The sequence below is a fragment of the Arachis hypogaea genome, chromosome 16, assembly GCF_003086295.3.
Source record: "Arachis hypogaea cultivar Tifrunner chromosome 16, arahy.Tifrunner.gnm2.J5K5, whole genome shotgun sequence".
Classification (NCBI taxonomy): Eukaryota; Viridiplantae; Streptophyta; class Magnoliopsida; order Fabales; family Fabaceae; genus Arachis; species Arachis hypogaea.
In genome coordinates this window covers 143963725-143986111 of record NC_092051.1, presented here as the reverse complement: position 1 = coordinate 143986111, position 22387 = coordinate 143963725, and the positions used below count along the sequence as shown (strand labels likewise).

Genomic DNA, 22387 nt, shown 5'->3' with positions numbered 1-22387 from the left:
ATAAATTTATTATGTTAATAGTCAATTAAGACTCTTAGATGAGTATTAGAGTGTCACTTAATGTGTTATATTAATAAATTTTGACTCCATCAACAAACAAAATAATTGAAGGACTAATATGACTAATTTAAAAGATAAATTTGATTAAAACAAATTTTAAAGAACTAATTTAAAAAGCGAAAGATCTTTTAAAGATTAATTTGACCATTTACTAAAAAAATATATATATATATTAATAACCGAAAATTAAAACGACACGTGCGAAACTAGTTCTTCTCTTAAAACGCAAACAAAATCCATCGGTGACGGAAGAAACAAAAAAGGGAAACGGAGACAAAATTCAGAGGCAATGGTATTTTTGAAAACAAATGGAAACGAAAAGCGATTAAGATTGTCCGTTAAGCGGAAACGGGAATTGAGAGGCGATTTTAGAGTATTCGCGATTCGAAACGAGGGAAGTGGATTGATCTGTATCTGAGAGTGACTTCATCTACAAATCATGTGTATGGTGCCACATACGAATTCATTTGCAGCTTCGAGTTGATCGTTGAATTGTGATCTCCGAAAGAATGACAACACCATCGCCATCGCCATCGCAATCGGGAGCTTCGAACGTGGATCTCTTCGATGCGTATTTCGGGCGCGCCGATTTGGACCGCGACGGCCGCATCAGTGGCGTCGAAGCCGTCTCGTTCTTCCAAGGCTCCGGTTTACCGAAGCCGGTCCTGGCTCAGGTAACACATCGAAACCCCAGCTTCATTTCTTAATATGTTAACCGCCATGATTCCCGCGCTTTTGAATTTCATCCTTAGTGAGTTCCATTACGCCAATTGTGTAGATTTGGGCTTTTGCAAATCAAAGCCAAAGTGGGTTCCTCGATAGGGCAGAGTTTTACAACGCCCTTAAGCTTGTCACTGTGGCACAAAGCAAACGAGATCTTACTCCTGAAATAGTCAAAGCTGCATTATATGGTCCAGCTTCATCTAAAATACCTCCACCTCAAATCAACTTTACTGCCCCTGTTGCAGTTGCACCCCACCCACCTGCACCTGCACCTGCACCTGCAACACAGAGTTCTCTACCGCATCAAAATGTTGGACCAAGGGGGCCAGTTCCAATTTTAGGTGGAAACCACCAAAATCTTCCTTCCCAGGGAAGTCAGTTAGTGAGGCCGCCTCCGCCGCAAAATGTCTCTGCTACTGCTTCTAATCTGGCACCTGGTACTGCCACTCAAGGTATCCGTGGAGTTCCGGCAGTAACATCCTCTCCAATGCCACCTAGAGGAAGTAGTCCAACATCTACTCAGGGGGTTTCTGGATCAAATGTTGCACTGGCAGCTGGACAATACCCTGCGTCTGGCACTAAGTCATCTGATCAAGCCGCTAAGGATTCTAAATTGGTGGTTACTTCGGGGAACGGTTTTGCTTCTGATGCGTTTTTTGGAGGGGATGTGTTCTCTGCAAGCACATTTCAGCCCAGGAAAGATTCTCCTACACAAGGAAGTTCACCACTTTCACCAGCTACTGTTCCTGTTTCTGGAGGGAACCAACAGCCGGTTAGGACTAGCTCCACTGAGTCTTTGCAGACCCCACTCGCAGCTCAGCATGTTCGTGTTCAGCTTCCGCAGGTCCGGCCACAGAATCAGCATGCCTCGGTCCAAACACATAATATGGTGAATCCACCTGGACATCCAGTGAGGTTGCAGGATTCTGCTTCCCAGTCTCCTTGGCCAAGGATGACTCCCACTGATATTCAGAAATATACGAAAGTATTTGTGGCAGTAGACACTGATAGAGATGGGAAAATCACCGGGGAGCAAGCCCGAAACTTGTTCCTTAGCTGGAAATTACCGCGAGGTATATCTTTCTTATACCTCTGTTCTTTCTTGGAAAGGAGAATTTAAGTGCTTTCTTTATCTTTTCTTCTATATTCCATGAGCTGTCAGCTTAAGTGTGATTGATTTGCATTTGATAGCATTTACCTTTAATTTTTGTTCTCGATTTGTTGCAAGCAATACCTTTTCTATTGTTCTAGTTTTAAAATCTATGTCAACGGCTTGCTAATTCCTGATTACGAGCTCTACAATGTGTTTATATTTTCCAGAGGTTTTAAAGCAGGTTTGGGATTTATCCGATCAAGATAATGATAGCATGCTTTCCCTCAGGGAGTTTTGTGTTGCACTGTACCTAATGGAGCGGCATAGGGAAGGACGTGCTCTTCCAGGAGTACTGCCAAGCAACATTCTCCCTGATTTATCACCTCCTGGTCAACCTGCCCCTCAGCACAGTTCTGTAACTTGGGGAAATCCATCAGGTGAATGTCCAAGAATTACTAGTTCTCCGTCTCTCTCTCTCTCTCTCTCTCTATCTCTCTCTCTCTCTCTCTCTCTCTCTCTCTCTCTCTCTCACACACACACACACACACACACACACACACACACACACACACGCGCGCGCGCGCGCGGGTGTGCACAATTACATAATCATTTATATATTTGGGAAGTATTCACTAGTATTTTTCTCTATACCATGTTTTGTTTCTATGAAAGGTTTTCAACAACAGCAAGGGATGAGTGGCCCCAGTGCTCGACAAGTGAACCCAACTGCAGCCCGGCCACCAAGGTCGGCTCCTGTTCCGCTGCCCGATGAAGCACCTCAGAAACAGCAGAAGCCCCGAATTCCAGTGCTGGAGATGCACCTCATTAATCAGCTCAGTTCAGATGAGCAAAATAAAATTAATTTAAAGTTTCAAGAAGCATCAGAAGCTGATAAGAAGGTAACCACTCCATTTTTGTTTCTTGCATTGCCTAATATTGTTGATCGATAAATTTCACATTTGTTTGGACATATTAGAAAGTGCATGTTCCTGGACAGTGACATTGACAATTAGAACTACAGCTTATCGGCTGTATTTTTATATTTTGATGGTTCTACTTTTAAATTTTGGATTCCACTAATTTACTGCAGATTCTTTATTTTTCTTGATGGAAAAGTTTGCACAAGTTCATCTCTTTCATAGCTACCTGTATTTTGTGTATCTATTATCCAACTACCCTTCCTTATATATTAATTTAGTTTCATGAAAACTGAAAAGCAACTCTTTCTGTATTTTTCCATGGTCATATAAAACCAACTTATTGTGGGATGTGGTGAAATGACAATGTGAGTTATATTTTAATTTCAACATGATGTCATGAAGTATGCTTCTTCTCTTTATCTGTTATGCTAATGATGGTTGCAATATTAAAATTATTAGGTGTCAGTAGTATCTCTGAAGACAGAATGGAAAGTTTCTAAATAGTCTTTTGTGGCATGCATATCATTATGTCAGCCTCCGTGTACATGATTATGCTCTATTGTGTTTAAAATTGAAGGCAGGTAATTATTATGTATTCCTTTGCTAACCACAGGTGGAAGCTCTAGAGAAAGAAATTGCAGAGTCCAGAGAGAAAATAGAATTCTGCCGTGCAAAAATGCAGGAACTTGTGAGTATTTTTCTTTCTTTCTTCCTTTGTATCTTATAAAAACTCTAGTCTGTGCCTTTTAATATATACATAGTTTGTTGTGTCTTCTCTAGATTAAACGGTTCATTCCATTTGGGGCTGGGTTTTATACCATTAGCATATCGTTGAAGGCTTGAAGCTAGTAATTATAAAAATTAAACACTGAAATGTAATTTGGTAGGAAATTCTTGTGACACCACAGTTTCTTGCTCACTTAAGGAAGAAGTGATGTGGCTAAGAAGCCAGAAACTTCACCATGCAAAGCTTTAAAAATGCACAATATGCATCGGCTATATTATTATTTATTAATGGGATTCTAGAATGGTCCTCTAAGTGCTTGTTATGTTGCTTTTTGATATTTCTAATTAATAGATGGCAATCCCCCTTCTTTCAGCTTTTGGCTACTACTCCAGATACAATACTGACCAAAAAAATAAAAAAGAAAATACTCCTTCCATCCTTTTTATCTGTAACTTTAGCCATATGCCTAGGGACAATCAATGTATAATTATGAAATATTCTTCCTAAAATATCCTTGTTCAATTTTCAGCATATTAATTGATTCTATTTATTTCTATCTACATGTCTTGATTGTAAGTGAGTTTGGAATGTTATGAATGGGGAAATTTACTTGCAAATGCTTCGTTGATATGTGGGAGATGACAGATATTATGGACCATTTGTGTCCTCAAAATGTCAGTTAAAAAGACTGAAGTGAATACTGAATACCTAGGAAATAGGCATGTTATATTGCTTGCACAGCTTACACTTCTTTTTGTCTATATAAAAATTTCGGTTACTGAGAAGAGAATAATTTGTAGAAAACTTCCTTCTTCCAATTTCACATACTATTTGTGGTTTAATCTAGTGCCACCTTAATTTTCCTTTTTGCTTTTCATTTCTCGTTTTGAAAAGGTTTATTGTTCTTTTTCTGTCTAAGGTTCTGTACAAGAGTAGATGTGACAATCGTCTTAATGAGGTCATAGAAAGAATATCAGCTGACAAGCGTGAGGTATCTTTCTTTAGAATTACCTGTGTTCTTTTTGTTTCCAAATCGTATTATCATTTTCTCAATTTATCAATTCAGGTTGAGATTCTAGCAAAAAAGTATGAAGATAAGTATAAGCAAGTTGGAGATGTATCATCCAAGTTAACTACTGAGGAAGCCACATTTCGTGATATACAGGTGCAATGAGATACAGATTTCTCTTCAATTGATAGCATGTGTTAAAAGCTTGTTATTACTAGCCTATTTTGTTAAATACTGTCAAACTATTTCTTTATTTGATTTGCAGGAGAAAAAATTTGAATTGTATCAAGCAATTGCCAAGATGGAACAAGATGGAAATGCTGATGGTTCATTACAGGTAGATTTTGATATTTACCAAGCATGTATATCAATCTTGAGAAATTATTTTCGTATCTCATTTAAGTCATAAAAAATTCAGGCCCATGCTGATCGTATCCAATCAGAGCTTGATGAACTGGTAAAATCTCTAAATGAGCGGTGTAAGAAGTATGGATTACGTGCGAAGGCAACAACACTAGTGGAACTACCCTTTGGTAATTTCTAATTTATGTATTATTATCCTTTTAGTAATTCTCTAGTATTTTGGATGTCTATAACTTTATTATTTCGAATTGCTGCTTTTATTTTGTTCTTTTGTTGTTGATATCAAGCTTAGAAGTAGTCTTTAGTTGTTAAATACTGTTTTTAAATCATGATGAATATCACATCAACCGTTGCAACTAAAAGAGGTTGCTCAATCAGGTGGCATTTAACATATTTTTGCAGCTTTTCTTGTGTAACCTTCATCAATTTTCTTGTCATTGATATGCATGGACAGACTCTATAATCTCATAAACTCTCGCCTATCGTAAAAAAAAAATGTTTTCTTGTGTTTATTATTATTATTATTATTATTATTATTATTATTATTATTATTATTATTATTATTATTATTATTATTATTATTATTATTATTAATCAATTTCCAATGAAATGTAATGATGCATTGACAATTGTGGTTCTTTGTCATAGTTGCTGATGTAGTTCTTGTCAAATGATGGATAAATGCATTCATTCTATGAAAAGGAGGGCAAACTTGTAACCCACTAATATTCTGGAGACGTTATGCAATATAAGCTACACACCTTGTATATATTTCTCTTAAATCTTCAAGAAGACACAAACTAAAAGTAGCATAGTGACCCTTTTTGGTGTAAAGCATATGACCTTTTTTATATGGGGCTTCTTTAACAGATGCTGAGGGAGTTTGAAGCTTTGATACACTGATTTTCTTGCTTGTTCGAATTGTTTTTAATGTTTTCACTTTTGCGTGTGTGGAGTCCTATCCTGCTCTATGCATTTTTTTTTCTTTTGACTGTGTAGATTTCTTCTTTTATAAAAGGGCAATTAATTGTGGTTTTCTGTTTCTTGCAGTTGCATTTTTCTTCCACTATATCGAATAAGATTACAAAAACTGTTTCCATTCATGTAGAATGAAGTCACTTAGTGTTTGTTCTCTCGCTAAGTGTATAGTTTGCCTATTGATACATAGATAGTTATCATGTTGTCCCCTTTTACTTGTTTTCTTTGTTATTTCTCCTTTCTTTGTGGTTGCCAGGAGTTCCATGTGTTCTCTTCAACTAGCTCTTTTATTTTGAAAAAGTAATTGCATTGCATTCATGTCAAGTTATTCTTATATTCTCTGGTGTCACTCAATTTTTTCCTTTTAAGGTTGGCAACCTGGTATCCAGGAAGGAGCTGCTGACTGGGATGAAGATTGGGATAAGCTTGAAGATAAAGGTATATTTATTATATAAAATTTTGAGGTATCTTTACATAAGGTTATGGAAAGGTCATTGTTGATCATTATTCTTTCTGAGGGATAAATTTTGAGTTATATAGTTCAGGTGACTGCGAATAGATTATGGTTTAACTGCTATTACTTTATTTCTCCATTAGCAGAATTCGCTCTTGTCAAAGAACTCACACTTGATGTGCAGAACATCATTGCACCTCCAAAACAAAAATTGCCATCGTCTGTGAAACAGAAAGATTCAGAAATTGACAGTCCCAAAGTTACAGGTTCACCTAAGAGTGATAATGAGTCAGAAAAACCCCAGACCACAGATGAACAAGAAGTTGACAATGAATCCGTTCATAAGAAAAGTGAAGATAGGTCTGCAAAATCCGCTCCTAATACACCGTTTGCTACGAGCTTTATTGGAAGCCCCCAGAGGGCCTTTTCTGACTCTGACATTGGAAAGACTGCTGCTGGTGAAGATCGCTCGCTCCGTGACCAAGATAGCATACAAGAAACCCAGAGGTATGGTTTCACATCTCAGTTTTCTGTATGCTGGTCAGTTTCTGATTTTGCTGTAAAATTAGTGGATGTATCATTAATTTTGACGATCAGGAAGGTTCTGTGCCTTTGGAAGGTCTTGGTATTTTGGCATTTAGACGATTACTACCATCATCATCATCATTACAGCAAAAATGATATTTATTATTGTTAAAAACTCCCGGGACTCTGATTAACAACTTTGTAATGAATCTTATTCAATTGGCATAAAATCTTCATGGTTCAGCCTTGCAGTTTTTCAGGCTCTGCCGCACCAGTACTAATTCCTAATTGTAATATAGGTCTTACATGCCAAAGTATAGAAAACTAAGAAGTATAGGGTGAAATGGTTAGAGTGTACATTATCTTTAAGCCAATAGATGTAGTGGAAATCTTGCTTGGCTTGATGTGAATTTATTATGGTTTTGTGCATGATATGGACTTCAAATCCACCATATTATTTCTAAATGGATACTGATGTGCCTCATTTCATATGTTTTGTTTCACCGGATATGATGTTATGATCTTGTGAAACAATTGCTTATATAATCTTGCATGCAGTGATCATGGTGGAGACAAGCCTCTCTTTTCCAGCGAGAAAATATTTGACGAACCAAATTGGGGAACCTTTGACACTAATGATGATATTGACTCAGTTTGGGGGTTCAATGCCAGTAGCACCACGAAGCAGGTACGCAGATTCTCGCCGCTTATAAATTGTCATAGCAAAATTCTTCCCTTTCCTTTCTAAATTCCCATTAGCCGTGCAATGTGCCAGTTTCGGTCTAGTTTTATAATTACTATCTATATGCTATTCAAAGTTTCCTTAAATTTTAACATTTCCATTTGCTGGCACATGTTTGAACAAATTCTAGCAGTCTGCTGATCACGTTAGGATGTTTGTTTCTACAGGGGAGAGATGTTGAGGGAGTCGGAGACGACTATTTCTTTGGTTCTGGCGATCTCGGCTTTGGCACAATTAAAACAGGTTCAGAACAGGGTGGTGATCCTTTCCCAAAGAGTGGCGCATTCAGTTTTGATGATTCTGTTCCAAACTCACCACTTTTCAGCTCCGGCAACTCTCCACAAAGGCCCAAAGAGTGGTTGGAAAGTGGTTTTGACAGCGTGTCGAGATTCGATTCTTTCCGAGCACAGGATAGCAGCACTTTACCTGCGCAATTTGATTCAGGCCGCAGCAGTATGGATTTTGATCATGTTCGAGGCTTTTCAGCATTTGATGACTCAGATGCCTTTGGTTCTGGCTCTGGCTTTGGCTCTGAGCCATTTAGGACTTCATCTGAAAAGCAAAATCCCAGAAGTTCTTTTTAGTTTTGTAGTTATTTTTCTATGTGCTTTGTTGCCTCTGTTGGAGTGGGTTTTTTGTCACCCTGTTGGGGAACCTCACATTTCTAATCATCATAATTTTCGCTTTTTGGTCGACTATTTTTCGAATAGGGTATGGGTATCAATGTATCATTGTGATTCTTTTGTTTTCGGCTTTTCTGGGTAGTAAATATTGTGTACTTTTTATACTTAGATTTTGCACTCACGCATTTGAAGTAAATAAATCAATTTTTTATGTAGAATATTTTAATAGCTGAATAGAGTGTTTTTTTTAACCCTTTGCTTTGTAGTCATTTTATTGGGAAATAGTTAAAAAGTATAATTTTATGAACAAAGATTTGTATCATAATGAATCCTAAAATTAATTAGGATATCAAAATTTTGTATTATAAATGTATATTACAGTAAAATTACATTTTTATTATGTCCATTGTCCAGTGACTGTATGATATCATATAAAAAACAGAGACATGTTAAGCTCGTAGATTATTTTTATTTAAATGAAATAAATTTGTTATATTCGCTTGTGTTAATTGCAGAATATTTATTAGAGAAAACGACAAACAGGTATTTGACATTTTAATTCGAAGACAAATAAATTTTTAGCTAATTGAAAATATAAAAATATCTTACCTTTTAAAATTCGAAACATCTAAATCCCTTTGAGGAATCTATTTGTTTTCATATATTTTAGACGGGTAGACCTAAATGTCTCATGTCTTAGAAAGTGATAGACATTTTTATATTTTTAATTAGTCAAAAAACTTATTTGTCTTTTAAATTAAAAAATCAGGAACTTATTTATTTTTTTCTCTAATTGATTAATATACACTATTGTTTTTTATTGTATTTTGTTGGCCATGAACAGAAGCTAATCAGTTCTGTTTTCAGTTTTCACCAATAATTAATAGAGCAAATACTAGCAGATATTTCACAATTGACACATGCGACTATAACAATTTTTTGTTTAAAAAGATATCCAAAATATACGGGCAAATTATATTTTTTTACTCCCTAAAGTTTATTAAAATTTTTTAAAAATATTCATAAATTTTATTTTGTTTTAATTTTATCTCAAAAATTTTTTATTTATATTAAATATATTCCTAATAGCTAAATTTTTAAAAAATTTAGAATTAATCTAACAATAATGCATGATAACTGTGCTTCATTTATTTATGTTAAAAATTATTTTTGTGAAATTATTGTTGAGTTGATTCTAAATCTTTTGGAAAATTAACACACACTTAGTTGTTAAAGGTATATTTGATGTAAAACAAAAATTTTTAGGATAAAATTGAAACAAAATAAAAATTAGAGATATTTTTAAAATTTTTAACAAATTTCAAAAACAAATATATATATATATATATATATATATTCTCTACCTCAACAGATTAAGAACTAATTTGTTGCATACCTGAACTTCATTTGCCACCTCAACAGTGATGCAATCACATTCGTTCTTTTTGAATGACCATTCACGCAATTAATGTGAAAGGTAGTTATTTTTAATGACATTACGTAATTGAATGTACGTATAAAACTATTTTATACTAATGGTGCATCAAAATTAAATTCTAATATTGTAAGGTCTAAATAATCACAAGATTGAATAAAAACTTTATTGTTTATTAAAAAATTGATAATTGAATAATTTATTTAAGTGAAACAAAAATATTTAGGTTTTGGGGGTCATTGAAATTATAGTGATCACTTGACATTAAAACAAACTTCCTTTTATTTTTAAAACTTCATTTCATTTATATAAATTGAAAAATAGGCTCAACAGAAATTTTTTTATCAAGCATTATAAAAGAAAAGTAAAAGACAATTAACGAAGCAATAAAAGTACTCTTATAGTAAGATTTCTTTTTATGAAAGATGAAAAAGATAAAAGATAATTTTACTTGTTGAAAATAAGTAGTATAATTACAATTTATTATAAAATCTTTGATTAAATTAAAAATTTATCATTATGATAAATATCATAATATTAAAAGATAAACATTTTATAATTTAATCTACAATCTTATTAATCATAAAATTAAATAACAAAATAATTAAAAACATATTATTCTATACTATCAGATTATCGAGGTACTACACGCCAAGAAGTTTATTACGACTCGCTCAGTATCATATAACATAACTAATTTAACAACATTTAATAGGATTTATTTTTCCCCCGCTGAGTATTTATTAATCTATGAAACCGCACAGTGGCAAGGAATTTAACTTAAATAAATAATCCAAATAAAATATTATTATATTCTTTGTTGGTACCATGATATTATAATATTATATAAAAAAATACTAGTAAAATAAAATTAATGAATTACTCTACGAAGAATTTTAATTTGAATTTTAATCTGATTCTACCTCCACCCCTAGTTTTGTGTTCTGAAATTTTAAAAGTTTATATTTTCTGAAGTCGGGCAACAACTTAGAATTGTGTACAGGCTAGATATACTTTCAGATTAATCTCAAATTCTCAATAGAGATTGGTGGTACCGATGAATTAAATAAAAGCAACGGTGAACAAAGAGAACAAAAAACAAGCCTATGAATTTTCAAGGCAAACCGGTTTGTCGTTGCCTATTATTAGAAAATGGTTGAGGCATACATATACCAATTCAAAAATTAGGTTCATATAGCGCTATGCGAAGATGTGCATTAAATATTCTACCAAAACAACAAATACAAGTCCAACCAAGGTACCGCGGCATTGAGAATAGCTTCATGCAACAACATTTATGCATTTAAGGAATGGTGCGTTGATATAGGGGCAAGCCTCCCAAGGATTCACGCTCCGCTTTCTCCCTCTTCACCTGAAAGAAAAGCAGTGCCAACTTCAGCAGTCACAAATCTTAGCAGAAATTCCTTGTGTGTTCAAAAACTTATTATAGTACATTCATCAAATTACAAGAAAACATGAATCTAGAAATCAAATGATTTTATAATGTTACATAATAAACTACAGATTGTACCCCAAGAAAAATGTGGCCAGCACAAAATCAAATCAAATGACCATCCCTAAGCCCCAAAAAGCAGAAGTCTGTTATTCGCTAATTCTCTTTCCTCTTCTAGTCATGGGTATAGAAAAATGTGTTAGGGTGTAGACCAGAATTATATTAGGTGAAAAGAAAAGAGTAGCGCTAGTGTTACTTCTGCCCAAATCTATGAGTCTGGATTCTGGAACACTAAAACACTCGAACCTTTATAGCCAACTAAGTACAACTGGAAGAGCCAGATTTGGCAAAACATCAACAATTTATCTATTTCTTCAAGTAGGCACACACAAAAAAGACTAAAGAAGGGAAATATCAGTGGTTCTTTTCTCCATATTTCAATAGAAAATATATAAATCATCAATTAAGCTACAATATTCCAATAAATGATGCAGCTCTGCCCAACAATACTTCTAGCATCTAACAATCTATGCAAAGCATTTGACAATAAGATTTCCAAGGAAATTAGAAAAAAACTCCAGGAATATTATATGCAACAACCAGTATGAAACACCACATAGTCATATAATAGTTAATCACTTATATTTTACATTATCAGTATAAAACTTACAAGGGCAAGCATCTCCTGAAGGTATCCCCTGAATGGTGTTTGCATTGCCTGTCAAAAAGGTAAAATTTGTGTGTTAAAAATTAACCTCAATAATCCAACCAAAACACTCTTCTACCCATGCACATACCACAAAAGCATTAAATACTCAACTTTATATTCAAATATGCTCTCACACAAGATACAAATATATCATAATTCAATTGATATTCCAAGAAACATTAGTAAAAGGCAGCCTGTTTACAAGCATTCCACGTTAATGCAAGGTTGGGGAAGGGTCACCCCAAAGGGCGTAACGTAGGCAACCTAAATTGTTAATTGCTAACTGCATTAGTGGCTGATTTTCTTGCCCATCGATAGGTGAACATCATACGAAGTCATTTCTTTTGAAGAATTGAAGTTTGTTAAGTGACAAACTGATTTGCGGTTCATAATGTCGTTTGCTTCCATACTAACAAGACAACTGATCAGACATCATACAGAACTTGGATGGATGCTTCCCACTAGGATTTGAAGTGTTCTGTTAATATGGAGTATGTTACTGGTCCATATAGCCTTCATGCAAGTTCTAATTACTGACCGTACTTCTCAACCTTGGTTTTAAACGGCAATCCACAACTGCAATTGCATCTGTATATTGTTACTGTGGTGCCCACACTGCGTCGGAATCGCAGCTGCAATTGCAACTATTTTGTACACATTTTCCACACTCTTCTACATAACGGCACAACCACAACTTAAAACTATGTTCCCAACCCTTCTAGTACAAAATAGTTTATGTACATTAACAAGAAATATAAACTCACAAGGTAACTGGCTAACTAAATTCTAACATCACAGTTAAGAAGATTCTGAAGGAAACGATTCATAATCCATGTTCTTTTCAAGCGTTTTCCTTTTGTAGTTGTTAACTAAAACTCGGGCCCTGTAACACTTAGCATTTCGCTGAGGCAATCTAAAAGACAAATCAAAACCTAATACTGAATTACTGAAAGATTCCCATCCATCTCAACAACAAAAACAACAACAACAATAAATAAATAAATAAATAAATAAATAAAACACACGGGTAGCTAGAATTAGAATTAAAAGGATTGGTCAAAAAAAGAAGAAAAGAAAAAACCTGAAGATCTTCAGGGAGGTACTCGTGCTTCATGGAAAGGTCCATAGCGCGCTTAAGGCGCTGGTGGCGCGCGTCGACTACCTCCTTCGGAAGCCGATTCAGTGCCTCCTTCACATCCAGATCGTAATACGGATCGTACAGATCGTCGTATCGCAGACCTAAAAAACATAATTAATAACAATAATCAAATTCCATTTCCAAAACAGATAATATTAATATTTTTCTTTTGTTATGAATCACTGAATCAGTGGAATAGGAAATGGTAGAAAGAGAACGGAGGTTAGGGTTTTGGGAGGAAGGAATAATAACCGAATCTGCGGAGGCGCTTGGAGATGGCTTTCATGTGCTGAGCGGCGAACCAGTTCTTCTTTGGATCAATGAAGGATTGAATGAACGAAGACGCCATTGCTGCTCTTCTTCTTCTTGGAGTTTCTGGAACAATCGCAGTTAGGAAGGGAACGGAACGCGATTTTATTATGCTTTTGCAGTTTTAGCTATTGTGTGCCACACACTGTGTTTTGTAGTCTACGACGACCAATTTTCCTGGTTTTCATGCCACGTCATACAGAACGACATGTCGTTTACATCCCTTGCCTCGTTTACTAGAATAATAATAAATAAATAAATAAAATATTTTTGGAAAATTTTATCTAAGAATAAATAATTTTCTTTTTCGTATTGTGATACATTACTACATTAATAATACTGGAAAGAAATAAACAAGATAAATTTTGAATTTTAATTTCTGTGAATTATTTTATGTAAAATTATTTATAAGAACAATTAATTATTAAAAAATATCTAAATATATGAATTTAATTATATGATTATGTAATTTTTTTATGAATAAATTAAATTAAACTCTAATAAAAATGACATATATTACTAAATGTCAAGACATAAATAGAATAGAGCAAACACTCTTATTTGCTGTTAAAACCACTAAAAATCTGTCTATTCTTTTAATTGGGTTAATGTTTAAATTAAATTTAACTGATTAAAGAACCACATCCTATATATTATTTTTTATTATTTTATGATCATATTTCATCATATATTGGTGTTTGAATCATATTTGTTTATGTATAAGTGAGATAAAAACTATTGATCATTTATTTTTTGATTAGACTATAATTTTTTTGTCTTTAATATTTATAAAAAAATAAATTATTTTTTATATCATATACTGAGTTAGGTATTTTTACAGGTTTACCGTATTTTGCTCTTAAAAAAAGCATAACCTGATCATCACTTACTAAAAAATTTTGTTATTATTATTATTATTATTGTGGTTTAATGGATTTTAAGTTTGACCAAACATTTTAAATAAGCTAAACTGAAAGTTTAGACCAAATATTATAAATTAGAGAAAAAGACAATAGCTCCTGACCTCTTTTTTTTTGCAAATATTTTTATTTTTTGATCGTTAAAAAATATTTTTAAATTTTTGATGTTCTTAAAGTTGGATGGATAAGTCCCTGTATCCAAATGTCTCTGTCAGACTCAACGAAAAAGTCTGACGTGACTCCTGTAATGTTTGTTATGCGTATGCGTCGCTATGAATTCAACAAATTTTCATTTTTTCATAAATTTTCCACTTTGCATGTTTTTTTTCCATTTTTTAAGTCATTCTTTCCTTTAAAACTTTAAATAACTCAAACAAACATATCAAGATATCGAATGAGAGAAAAGTAAATTAAATTTAGAAATTTAATAGTCCAGAAAGTATGTTTTCAATCATTAAGCACACTTAGGAGAAATTCACAAAATCATGTAATTTTAGTGAATAAATGTGAAAAAAGTTGATAAAATCCACCAAATTCAATACAATATAAACCATAAAATTGTGGTTCATCAACTAATATGCAAAATGCGTCTACCTACTTTGTTAAAAATGAATCAATCTCCAATAATATATATAAACAAATAGGGGTAAGATAGTATAATGAATTGATTATTTATGAATTCCACTAATTCAAATCTCAAAATGAAATATAAATATACTTGCAAGAAGAAAGCTCGTGAAAGCAAGGAACAAGGGATTGAGCATCGAACCCTCACCGGAAGTGTTTGCACTCTAATCTCTCTGGTGTTTGAGGGTCAGTTCTCTACTAATCTTACCTTCTAAGGCTTGCTCTTCTTCTACCAATCAACATATATTCAATGCATGGATACACATATCAAGAGGTCTTTTTAAGGGTTGTAATGGGACTAGGACTAAATTTAATTTACTTTTCTTCCATTCGATACCTTGATATGTTTGTTTGAGTGATTTAAAATTTTGAAGGCAAGAATGACTTGAAAGAAATGGAAAAAACCATGCAAAGTGGAGAATTAATGAAAAAATGAGGATTTGATAAATTCATGGCGACGCGTACGCGTGAGAGGGAAGTCTGCCAGGCGACGCGTACGCGTGACAAGCATTACAAGAGTCACGTTAGACTTTTTCGTTGGGTCTGACGGAGGAATTTGGACGAAGGGACTGATCCGTCCAACTTTTAAGGACGTTAAGGACTTAAAAGTATTTTTCAATGGCCAGTGATAAAAATGTCTGCGAAAAAAAAGGTCAGTGACCTATTTGTCATTTACTCTATAAATTATAATAGAATGCTATACGTAAATTTTTTTTTTAATTTAGGTAAATGAATAAGTAAAAGTAATTATAAAAATGATTTTTATTAATATTAAGCTGACTTAATTAGATTTAGTTAATAACAAAATTTGATTTATCAAAGTTGATACTTAGGTTAGACATGAGTTCAAAATATCGCAGGAGCCTCTTATAATTTAAGATTGTCTCAGTTTTTTGTGGGTAAAACAAAATAGTGTCATCCGCAAACTACAAGTGTGACAGTTCTATGTTATTCCTCCCAACCAGCAATAGAGATATACACTCATTCATAACTGTCTTTTTCACCATCCTATACAATACATCAACCACAAGAACAAACAAAAATAGAGATAGAGGATCTCTTTGTCTTTGACCTTTCTCCATCTTGAACGGCGACCCATTAATCAGAACCGACATAGAGGCTGTAATTACACATTCCTTCACTCATGCCCTCCATCTATGACCGAACCCCATCTTTTGTAACACAATATCCACAAAACTCCACCTGACCCTGTCATATGCTTTTTAAAAATCTAGCTTTATAATCGCCGTCCTCTTCTTACTCATCCTTAGCCACTGAACTATTTCACATGCAATGAGAATACCGTCATGTATTTTCTATCCTTTCACAAAAGTACTCTATGTCTCTTCCACTAATTTTAGTATCACTGAACTTTTCCTTCTAACCAATACCTGTGATATCACCTTGTACACACATTCAACCATACTAATAGGCCTAAGATTCTTGATCTCCTTGGCACTCACAAACTGTGGAGCTAATGCCACCCAAGTTACATTTGCGTCCGTTGGTAATTTGGTGCTTTGAAAAAATCCTAATACAACTACAGTAAATTCATGACTAATCTCATCCCAAACACTTCTTAATAAAGTTCATATTATACCCGTCATTACTTAGAGCTTTAGTTGACTCACAGTACCAAACAGTCTCTTTAATTTTCTCAGTAGAGAGCATTACTTTCAATATTGTAGCCTCTTCTTCATGTATCTTCATCACTAATCCTTTCCGAAACTCAATCAATCAATGAAGCATATTCCTACCAATACAAATCTTTATAGAACTCTCTAATCGCAACCTTTATTTTAGACTGATTCCGTTACCAATCTCTCATGTCGTAAAAACGCATCAATTATGTTATTCCTCCTTCTAGTTGATGCTACTTGATGAAAGTATCTAGTATTATTATTCATATTCCTTGCATACTGAGACCAAGACATCTGCTTCTAATGAATTTTCTTTTAAATATATTATTTCTCATAGCATCTTATCAGGACTTTACATCTAGTCTCTATTATACCATCATATGCGTCATCACTTATCATATCATCAATCTTTTCTGTCTCTTCTTCGAATCTCTTTATTCTAGTATCCATATAATGACAAATTTGTTAAAGAGCATGTTGGTGAAAGGCATTTATCAAAATCAAATCTAAGTTTTACAACTGATTTCTAAAGTAACTACTAAAATTAGCTCCAAAAGATGTTAATTATGTATGTTGGTTAATATAACTAACGTTGTCTTAATGGTGGCTTTGTTGAGTAATCAAAATGTATAGAGGTGCGAACTATCCCATCATAAATTCGTAATTAGGATCAACCTCACTCCTTCAATTCATGACATCTTTTGATCTTAATTATATTCTACTGGTTTAGAACCATTTTTTTTATATCTAATTCTATCATACATAAGCCATTCATGCTATATTCAAAATTCTATATTTCTTATACCTTTGATCCAAAAATTAAATGACAATATTTTTTTTATAACAATAAAAATTTTTTGAATCCAGTAATTTTTAATATTTTTATTATTATTTAATTAATATAAATACTAAATTATTTTTAATAAATAAATTTTATTAATTAATGTGTGTAAATTTTAAAAAATATATATCTGTAAAATTTTGTGTTTGGAGAGATTCGAGCTCTTATCAATTTTTGTCGGGTGAATCCAAATGTGAAGGGTGAAGAACTTAGAGAAAAGAGTGAGAGGGAGAGATGAACAAAGGAGGGAGGTCTAATAAAGAAGAAGCTGTTAGTGAATTGGAATTTGGAGAAAGAGAAAATTGGAGAAAATGAGAAAGAGAAATTTTAGCAAAAATAAAAGTTGTGTTTATTCATTATCATTTTCTGCATCACATGCTTATCTTTATATAATTACATAAGAACTAATTAACTTAATTTACCTAATTAACTTTGTTAGCTAGTAATTCTAAGTCTACTAATACTAACAGCAGCAACCAATCATATCAGGTTACAATATCCAAATTGTATTAATTTATTTATACGAAACTAATGCAAATTATATACTAATTATATACAAAACCTGTAAATATAAATACAAATTATTGATGATTAAGTACTGATATTTATTAGCCATGTAGCATTGTCCATAACATAATGACGAGATACATTAAAAATTTAAAACTAAAATCATTATCTATTCCAAATTTTTTTGGTTTAATAAAACATCGCCTTCTTGTTCTTTGTCCCTTTTAATTTTCTCATATCACATGAACTCTTATTCTCTTCCCTCTGATCTGGGATTTGTCATGGTCAAGTAACGAACAAAACCGAGCGTCAAACTCGAGAATATTCTAATATACTGAAACCTATTTCAATACTCAAGTCATCTCTCTATGTGCATTTCTTTATAGTTCCCATGGTTGAATCCTTTGCATTTTATTTGAAGAAACTTGAGCATTCCAATCCCCTTTGATAGGATTCCACTCACATCATGATCAATTCTAATGCTACATGCCAATAATTATAAGAAAGCCAATAGAGTAGTGAGACTTGAGCATTATTGTTGATGAGGAGGTTCTTGAGAATGAGAATGGGATTCTCTATCTAATCTTGTTAGAGTTCTATGTTTCAACTCTCCTCTGTGAGTAGTCATCTCATCCAATATCTCTGCTCCCAAACCTAACTTATCATCCTCATCATCCGTGTTACTCTGCTCGTTATCCTGTACAAAACAAATGTTTTCATCTTCCAACTTAAATACTTAAATGCTTCTGATGCTATATAAAAGTTGAATATTCCTATGCAAGAATAAATGTCATATTTTACTGTATGTGAAAACTCAGCAGTCGACTTCACGTGAAGTTGATAGTTGAGAGCCGTTAGATGAAAATTTAGTCAAATTAGTCAAATCATCTAACGATTCTCAGTTATCAACTTCATATGAAGTTGACTGCACCTGAATTTTTACCTTTATTGTAGGTAAGTGTGAAGAAGCATAGTATATAAATGAAGCGTACCATCATGAGGGGTATCATTTGAGAAACAGTAGGATCGCCAGCAACTTCCTCGTACTCAGAAGCATCAAGTTCATGAAGATGTTGGGCTTTGAAGAACTTAGGAAGGAGATGCTCTCTAATGAGTATGAGAAGGAAGAAAGGCAAAGGGAACAGTATTCCTCCAGTTGGTATCCACGTCATCCCGTAACAAATCAAGAAATACACCAATTGCGACCCTGTGAATAATGCTGTCACCTTGAATGGTACCAGCTCCACAAAACTTGCATGTGGACCTTCCAAAATTCTGCACAAAATCAAATATCATTCATAAACTGTTCAATTATGACTAAATTTACTACACTTCTTAAAAAATACAATATTAAAATTATTTTAAAAAATTTTAAAGTATAATACTTACTTGTAGCGGCGATTTCTTGGGATAAAGAGTAGCAAGAACCTTTCCCAGAATTGATTGCCAGGGAGACTATCAATGGCCATGAAAGCAAAATATCCCCACAAAACTGATGTAGGTATTTTTCTTATGATGGGGATCATCAAAACTGATAACCCAACCATAAGAGACTGCAACAAGTTGCTAAGCCTTTGTTCATTAACACGTACAGGTAGATGCTCCTCTATTTGTTTCATATCAAAACTTTCATTTTTTTCACCTTCCTTCTCATCCTCAGATTTCATCACTGCCTTTTTCAATTTCTCCATTTCTTTAAACTACACCAAGTCAAAAGTCTTCATTAATAACTATAGAGAATTTTAGTGACTGATCAAAGTGAATTTGTGGTAAAACTTACAGTAGGATCTGCATCCATTTCTATAATAACAGATTGCATCCTGCCAAATAATTCTGCGTGGCTGCCTTGTTTCTTAAGCACTTCTTTTGCTTTCTTCTCCGTCTTCTTTCGGATAATCTACAAATTCATAGAATTATTGTTATTATTATGAGTTGATGGCTTAATTTGGAGTTGCCAAAGATGAACACTTTAACTATTATTTATTACCTGCCTATTAAGAACTGCAAGACTCTTTGTATGCATTGGTGATTGAGGTAGGACTCCATTTGATGGAGGAAGCCCAAGAAGACCACAAAGTAGAGTCTAAATTAAACATAAAACAAAATAATTTATCATCCAATCACATTTATTCTTTTATATGGATAAGGGAAGTACTTTTTGCTGATGTGTGTGTCAATAGTTTAGAGCCGTTAAATGATTTGATAAGTTTGACTAAATTATCGTCTAACAGCGCTCTGAGTTAGTTTTGACCATTATGTAATTGGATTTACAATGAGAATGCATGAAAATTAAAATAAAATAGAAGAAGAGAGCAGATATATATACCATGAGTCCAAGCAAGAAAAGATCATAGTGGTAAGCAGAAGGTTTTTGAAGGTTAAATTCCTTTTGCTGAGCCATCTTGGAAGCAACACTATGATCAAAAAAGTATAAAGCAGCAACCATGAGAGCAGGTATAACCGCCGCCACAATATAAAAGATGGGTACCTTGCCCATGTCCTTCACTACTGTCCAGTGGTAGAGAGATTCAGATTGCCAGGGCAGTGGACAAAACAACCTGCGAGGAACTCGAGATGGAACTTTGCTTGGTTTTGTGTACGATAATGCAGTCCAAAACACCACCATCAATGGAACCCCATAATCTGCTATTAAAGCTCTTAGCCACCCTGTCCCATATCGCCAATGTCTTGCTTTTCTACTTTGCTTCGCACTCAGAAGTAATCCAAAAGAGAATATCACAGCCAGTAAGCCATTTATGTACCTCCATTGGAATTTTGAATCTTCTGAGTTTCCATCTCCATCCTCTGCTGGAAGGAATTCGTACAACACACCCTGTGCTACACAAAAACAATTCTTTACTTCAATAATCTCTACACAAAACAGTGAGAATATGTAAAGAGTACATAGTATATAACGTGTAATAATTCAACAAATATTTTTTATGGTTCATCAAACCATCACAGCTTGAACAGTTTAAGACATAAAATTTTCTTCTGTTTGTACCTTTACAGCTTGTTGAACAAAAAGGACAGTGATTAGCATTCCAAATAATTCCTCGCAAATTCTTGTAAACCTTGAGATAACTGTGCATGCATTGAAAATTGCAAGCACAATTAGAAATAATGCTGTCCACACACAAACCCAAGCAGCCCAAGGCAAAAAGAGTTTGGCACCGAATTCTGGTTTTGATTCGCAAAACTGAAACATAATATGATACATTATAATGGTGGGTTCAGCAACACCCACAATCAACAATGGCTGACCACCAAATATTGAGTGGATAATTCCACAAAGCCCCGTAGATATTAATGATTCCACTATGCCCAAGCTCCCATCTGCATTATATAATCAAATATTCCATGCTTATTATTTACAAAAAACCAAAGTAATCAATTAAGCATATGTTTCGTTTATATTTTTACTTGTAATTTCTATATATCCGTTTAAGAAAAGTATAGATAGACAATGAAAAGAGAAGTGCTAGGAACAGTAATTTTTGTAATTTGTAGATATCAAATAATAGCCATCAATGATGATTTTAAATTTTTAATGGTATAAAATTGGTGTGAAATTTCATCCAATGACTTACTTTTCTTTGTTGGTTACATGGTGGCCAGAATTTAATAAAGTTATTGGCCTCCTAAACTTTTTCACAATGAAAATACTAAATAATGGGAATAATAGATATGTCGGATATTCAATTTACTAGGTGTGCGGAATATTATTGTAATGTTAGAGTTTATGAGGTAATTTGGGAGTGGAATATTTTTTTACTTTATTGGATCAATTCTAGAGCTCATTATTCATATTGTTCACAAAAATAATTGTCTACCTAACAAAACCCATTTGTTTAAAATTTTGTAAAAGAATAAGTGAAAAAAAAATATATTTTTTATAAAATATTAAATACAGAAAATATTTTGGAAATTGAATGAAAAAACAATTCATTTTTATTTTTCATTGGCTTCTCTTTTTTTTCTCTTACAAAATCTAAAAAAAAATTAAAAATATAAAAATAAATTAAAAAAAAAGAAAAATGTAAACGAAATATTAGCTAGGTATATTGAGTAAAGAATCTTACTTGTTTCCTTATTAAGTTGTTCCCCAAAAGCAATAACGGGGATAGCAGAAGCAAAAAATATGTAGAAAGTTGGAGCAAATATCCTGAAATTAATTAATCACACAACAATATTTCAAAACTTTCTAGCCAATTCATGCAATGTGATTCCCAAGTCCAAAAATAAAAATGATTTACCTAAACCCAGATTTAAATCCCTTTGTCCAATCTTCTTTATAGCATGCAAGTCTTCCTTTGACATCATCACTTATCCCTTCAAGTGGTTTCATGGCTGAACCTCCAAAATTGATATATCAATTAACAAATTTAAGAAAATTGACATATTATTATTTGATAAAAAAAATATTTAAAATATATTTGGTGATGAAATTTATGTTGAGAGTTGGAATATTGAAGCCTGTATTAATTAGCATACACTATAAAATGGAGAAAACAAAAAAATACCTGTACATACACAAAAAATTAACTATCAATTTAGTTATTATATATATATAATTAATTTAAATAAGTTA

General features: G+C 33.2%; 3 protein-coding genes across 4 annotated transcripts; 1 reads left to right on the top strand and 2 right to left on the bottom strand.

Annotated features, from left to right (window-relative positions):
• The first annotated feature begins 254 nt into the window (after positions 1-254).
• On the top strand, positions 255-8435 carry LOC112697458 (uncharacterized). Of its 2 annotated transcripts, none has more exons than XM_025750643.3 (13): positions 255-734; positions 839-1856; positions 2104-2313; positions 2549-2775; positions 3410-3484; positions 4443-4514; positions 4590-4688; positions 4798-4869; positions 4951-5065; positions 6243-6311; positions 6474-6834; positions 7411-7540; positions 7762-8435. In XM_025750643.3, the coding sequence occupies exons 1-13, from the start codon at positions 570-572 to the stop codon at positions 8176-8178; spliced, it is 3030 nt and encodes a 1009-aa protein (XP_025606428.1). In that variant the 5' UTR covers positions 255-569; the 3' UTR covers positions 8179-8435. The 2 variants fall into 2 exon arrangements, with proteins under 2 accessions (XP_025606428.1, XP_025606427.1); XM_025750642.3 differs by having other exon boundaries at positions 258-734; positions 6471-6834.
• A 2328-nt stretch (positions 8436-10763) lies between these two features.
• LOC112697457 (cytochrome b-c1 complex subunit 7-2, mitochondrial) lies at positions 10764-13492 on the bottom strand. The gene is made up of 4 exons (XM_025750641.2): positions 13205-13492; positions 12896-13053; positions 11776-11823; positions 10764-11024 (listed from the first exon to the last, which is right to left on the bottom strand). The coding sequence occupies exons 1-4, from the start codon at positions 13299-13301 to the stop codon at positions 10956-10958; spliced, it is 372 nt and encodes a 123-aa protein (XP_025606426.1). The 5' UTR covers positions 13302-13492; the 3' UTR covers positions 10764-10955.
• Positions 13493-17873: 4381 nt separating this feature from the next.
• LOC112698301 (probable boron transporter 7) lies at positions 17874-21207 on the bottom strand. The gene is made up of 7 exons (XM_072219613.1): positions 20801-21207; positions 20123-20629; positions 19784-19879; positions 19577-19693; positions 19186-19496; positions 18789-19071; positions 17874-18493 (listed from the first exon to the last, which is right to left on the bottom strand). The coding sequence occupies exons 1-7, from the start codon at positions 21014-21016 to the stop codon at positions 18329-18331; spliced, it is 1695 nt and encodes a 564-aa protein (XP_072075714.1). The 5' UTR covers positions 21017-21207; the 3' UTR covers positions 17874-18328.
• Between the last annotated feature and the right edge of the window lie 1180 nt (positions 21208-22387).

Coding starts and splice junctions, on each gene's coding strand:
- LOC112697457 (XM_025750641.2), bottom strand. CDS start 13,301: ATGGCGTCTTCGTTCATTCAATCCTTCATTGATCCAAAGAAGAACTGG. Junction 11,824..12,895: donor ACCTCCCTGAAGATCTTCAG/GTTTTTTCTTTT, acceptor CCTTTTTGACAG/GCAATGCAAACACCATTCAG. Junction 11,025..11,775: donor TTCAGGAGATGCTTGCCCTT/GTAAGTTTTATA, acceptor CTTTTCTTTCAG/GTGAAGAGGGAGAAAGCGGA.
- LOC112698301 (XM_072219613.1), bottom strand. CDS start 21,016: ATGTATCATATTATGTTTCAGTTTTGCGAATCAAAACCAGAATTCGGT. Junction 19,880..20,122: donor TTTTCTTGCTTGGACTCATG/GTATATATATCT, acceptor TGTTTAATTTAG/ACTCTACTTTGTGGTCTTCT. Junction 19,497..19,576: donor AAATGGATGCAGATCCTACT/GTAAGTTTTACC, acceptor GACTTGGTGTAG/TTTAAAGAAATGGAGAAATT.
- LOC112697458 (XM_025750642.3), top strand. CDS start 570: ATGACAACACCATCGCCATCGCCATCGCAATCGGGAGCTTCGAACGTG. Junction 3,485..4,442: donor GTGCAAAAATGCAGGAACTT/GTGAGTATTTTT, acceptor TTTCTGTCTAAG/GTTCTGTACAAGAGTAGATG. Junction 4,870..4,950: donor ATGCTGATGGTTCATTACAG/GTAGATTTTGAT, acceptor TAAAAAATTCAG/GCCCATGCTGATCGTATCCA.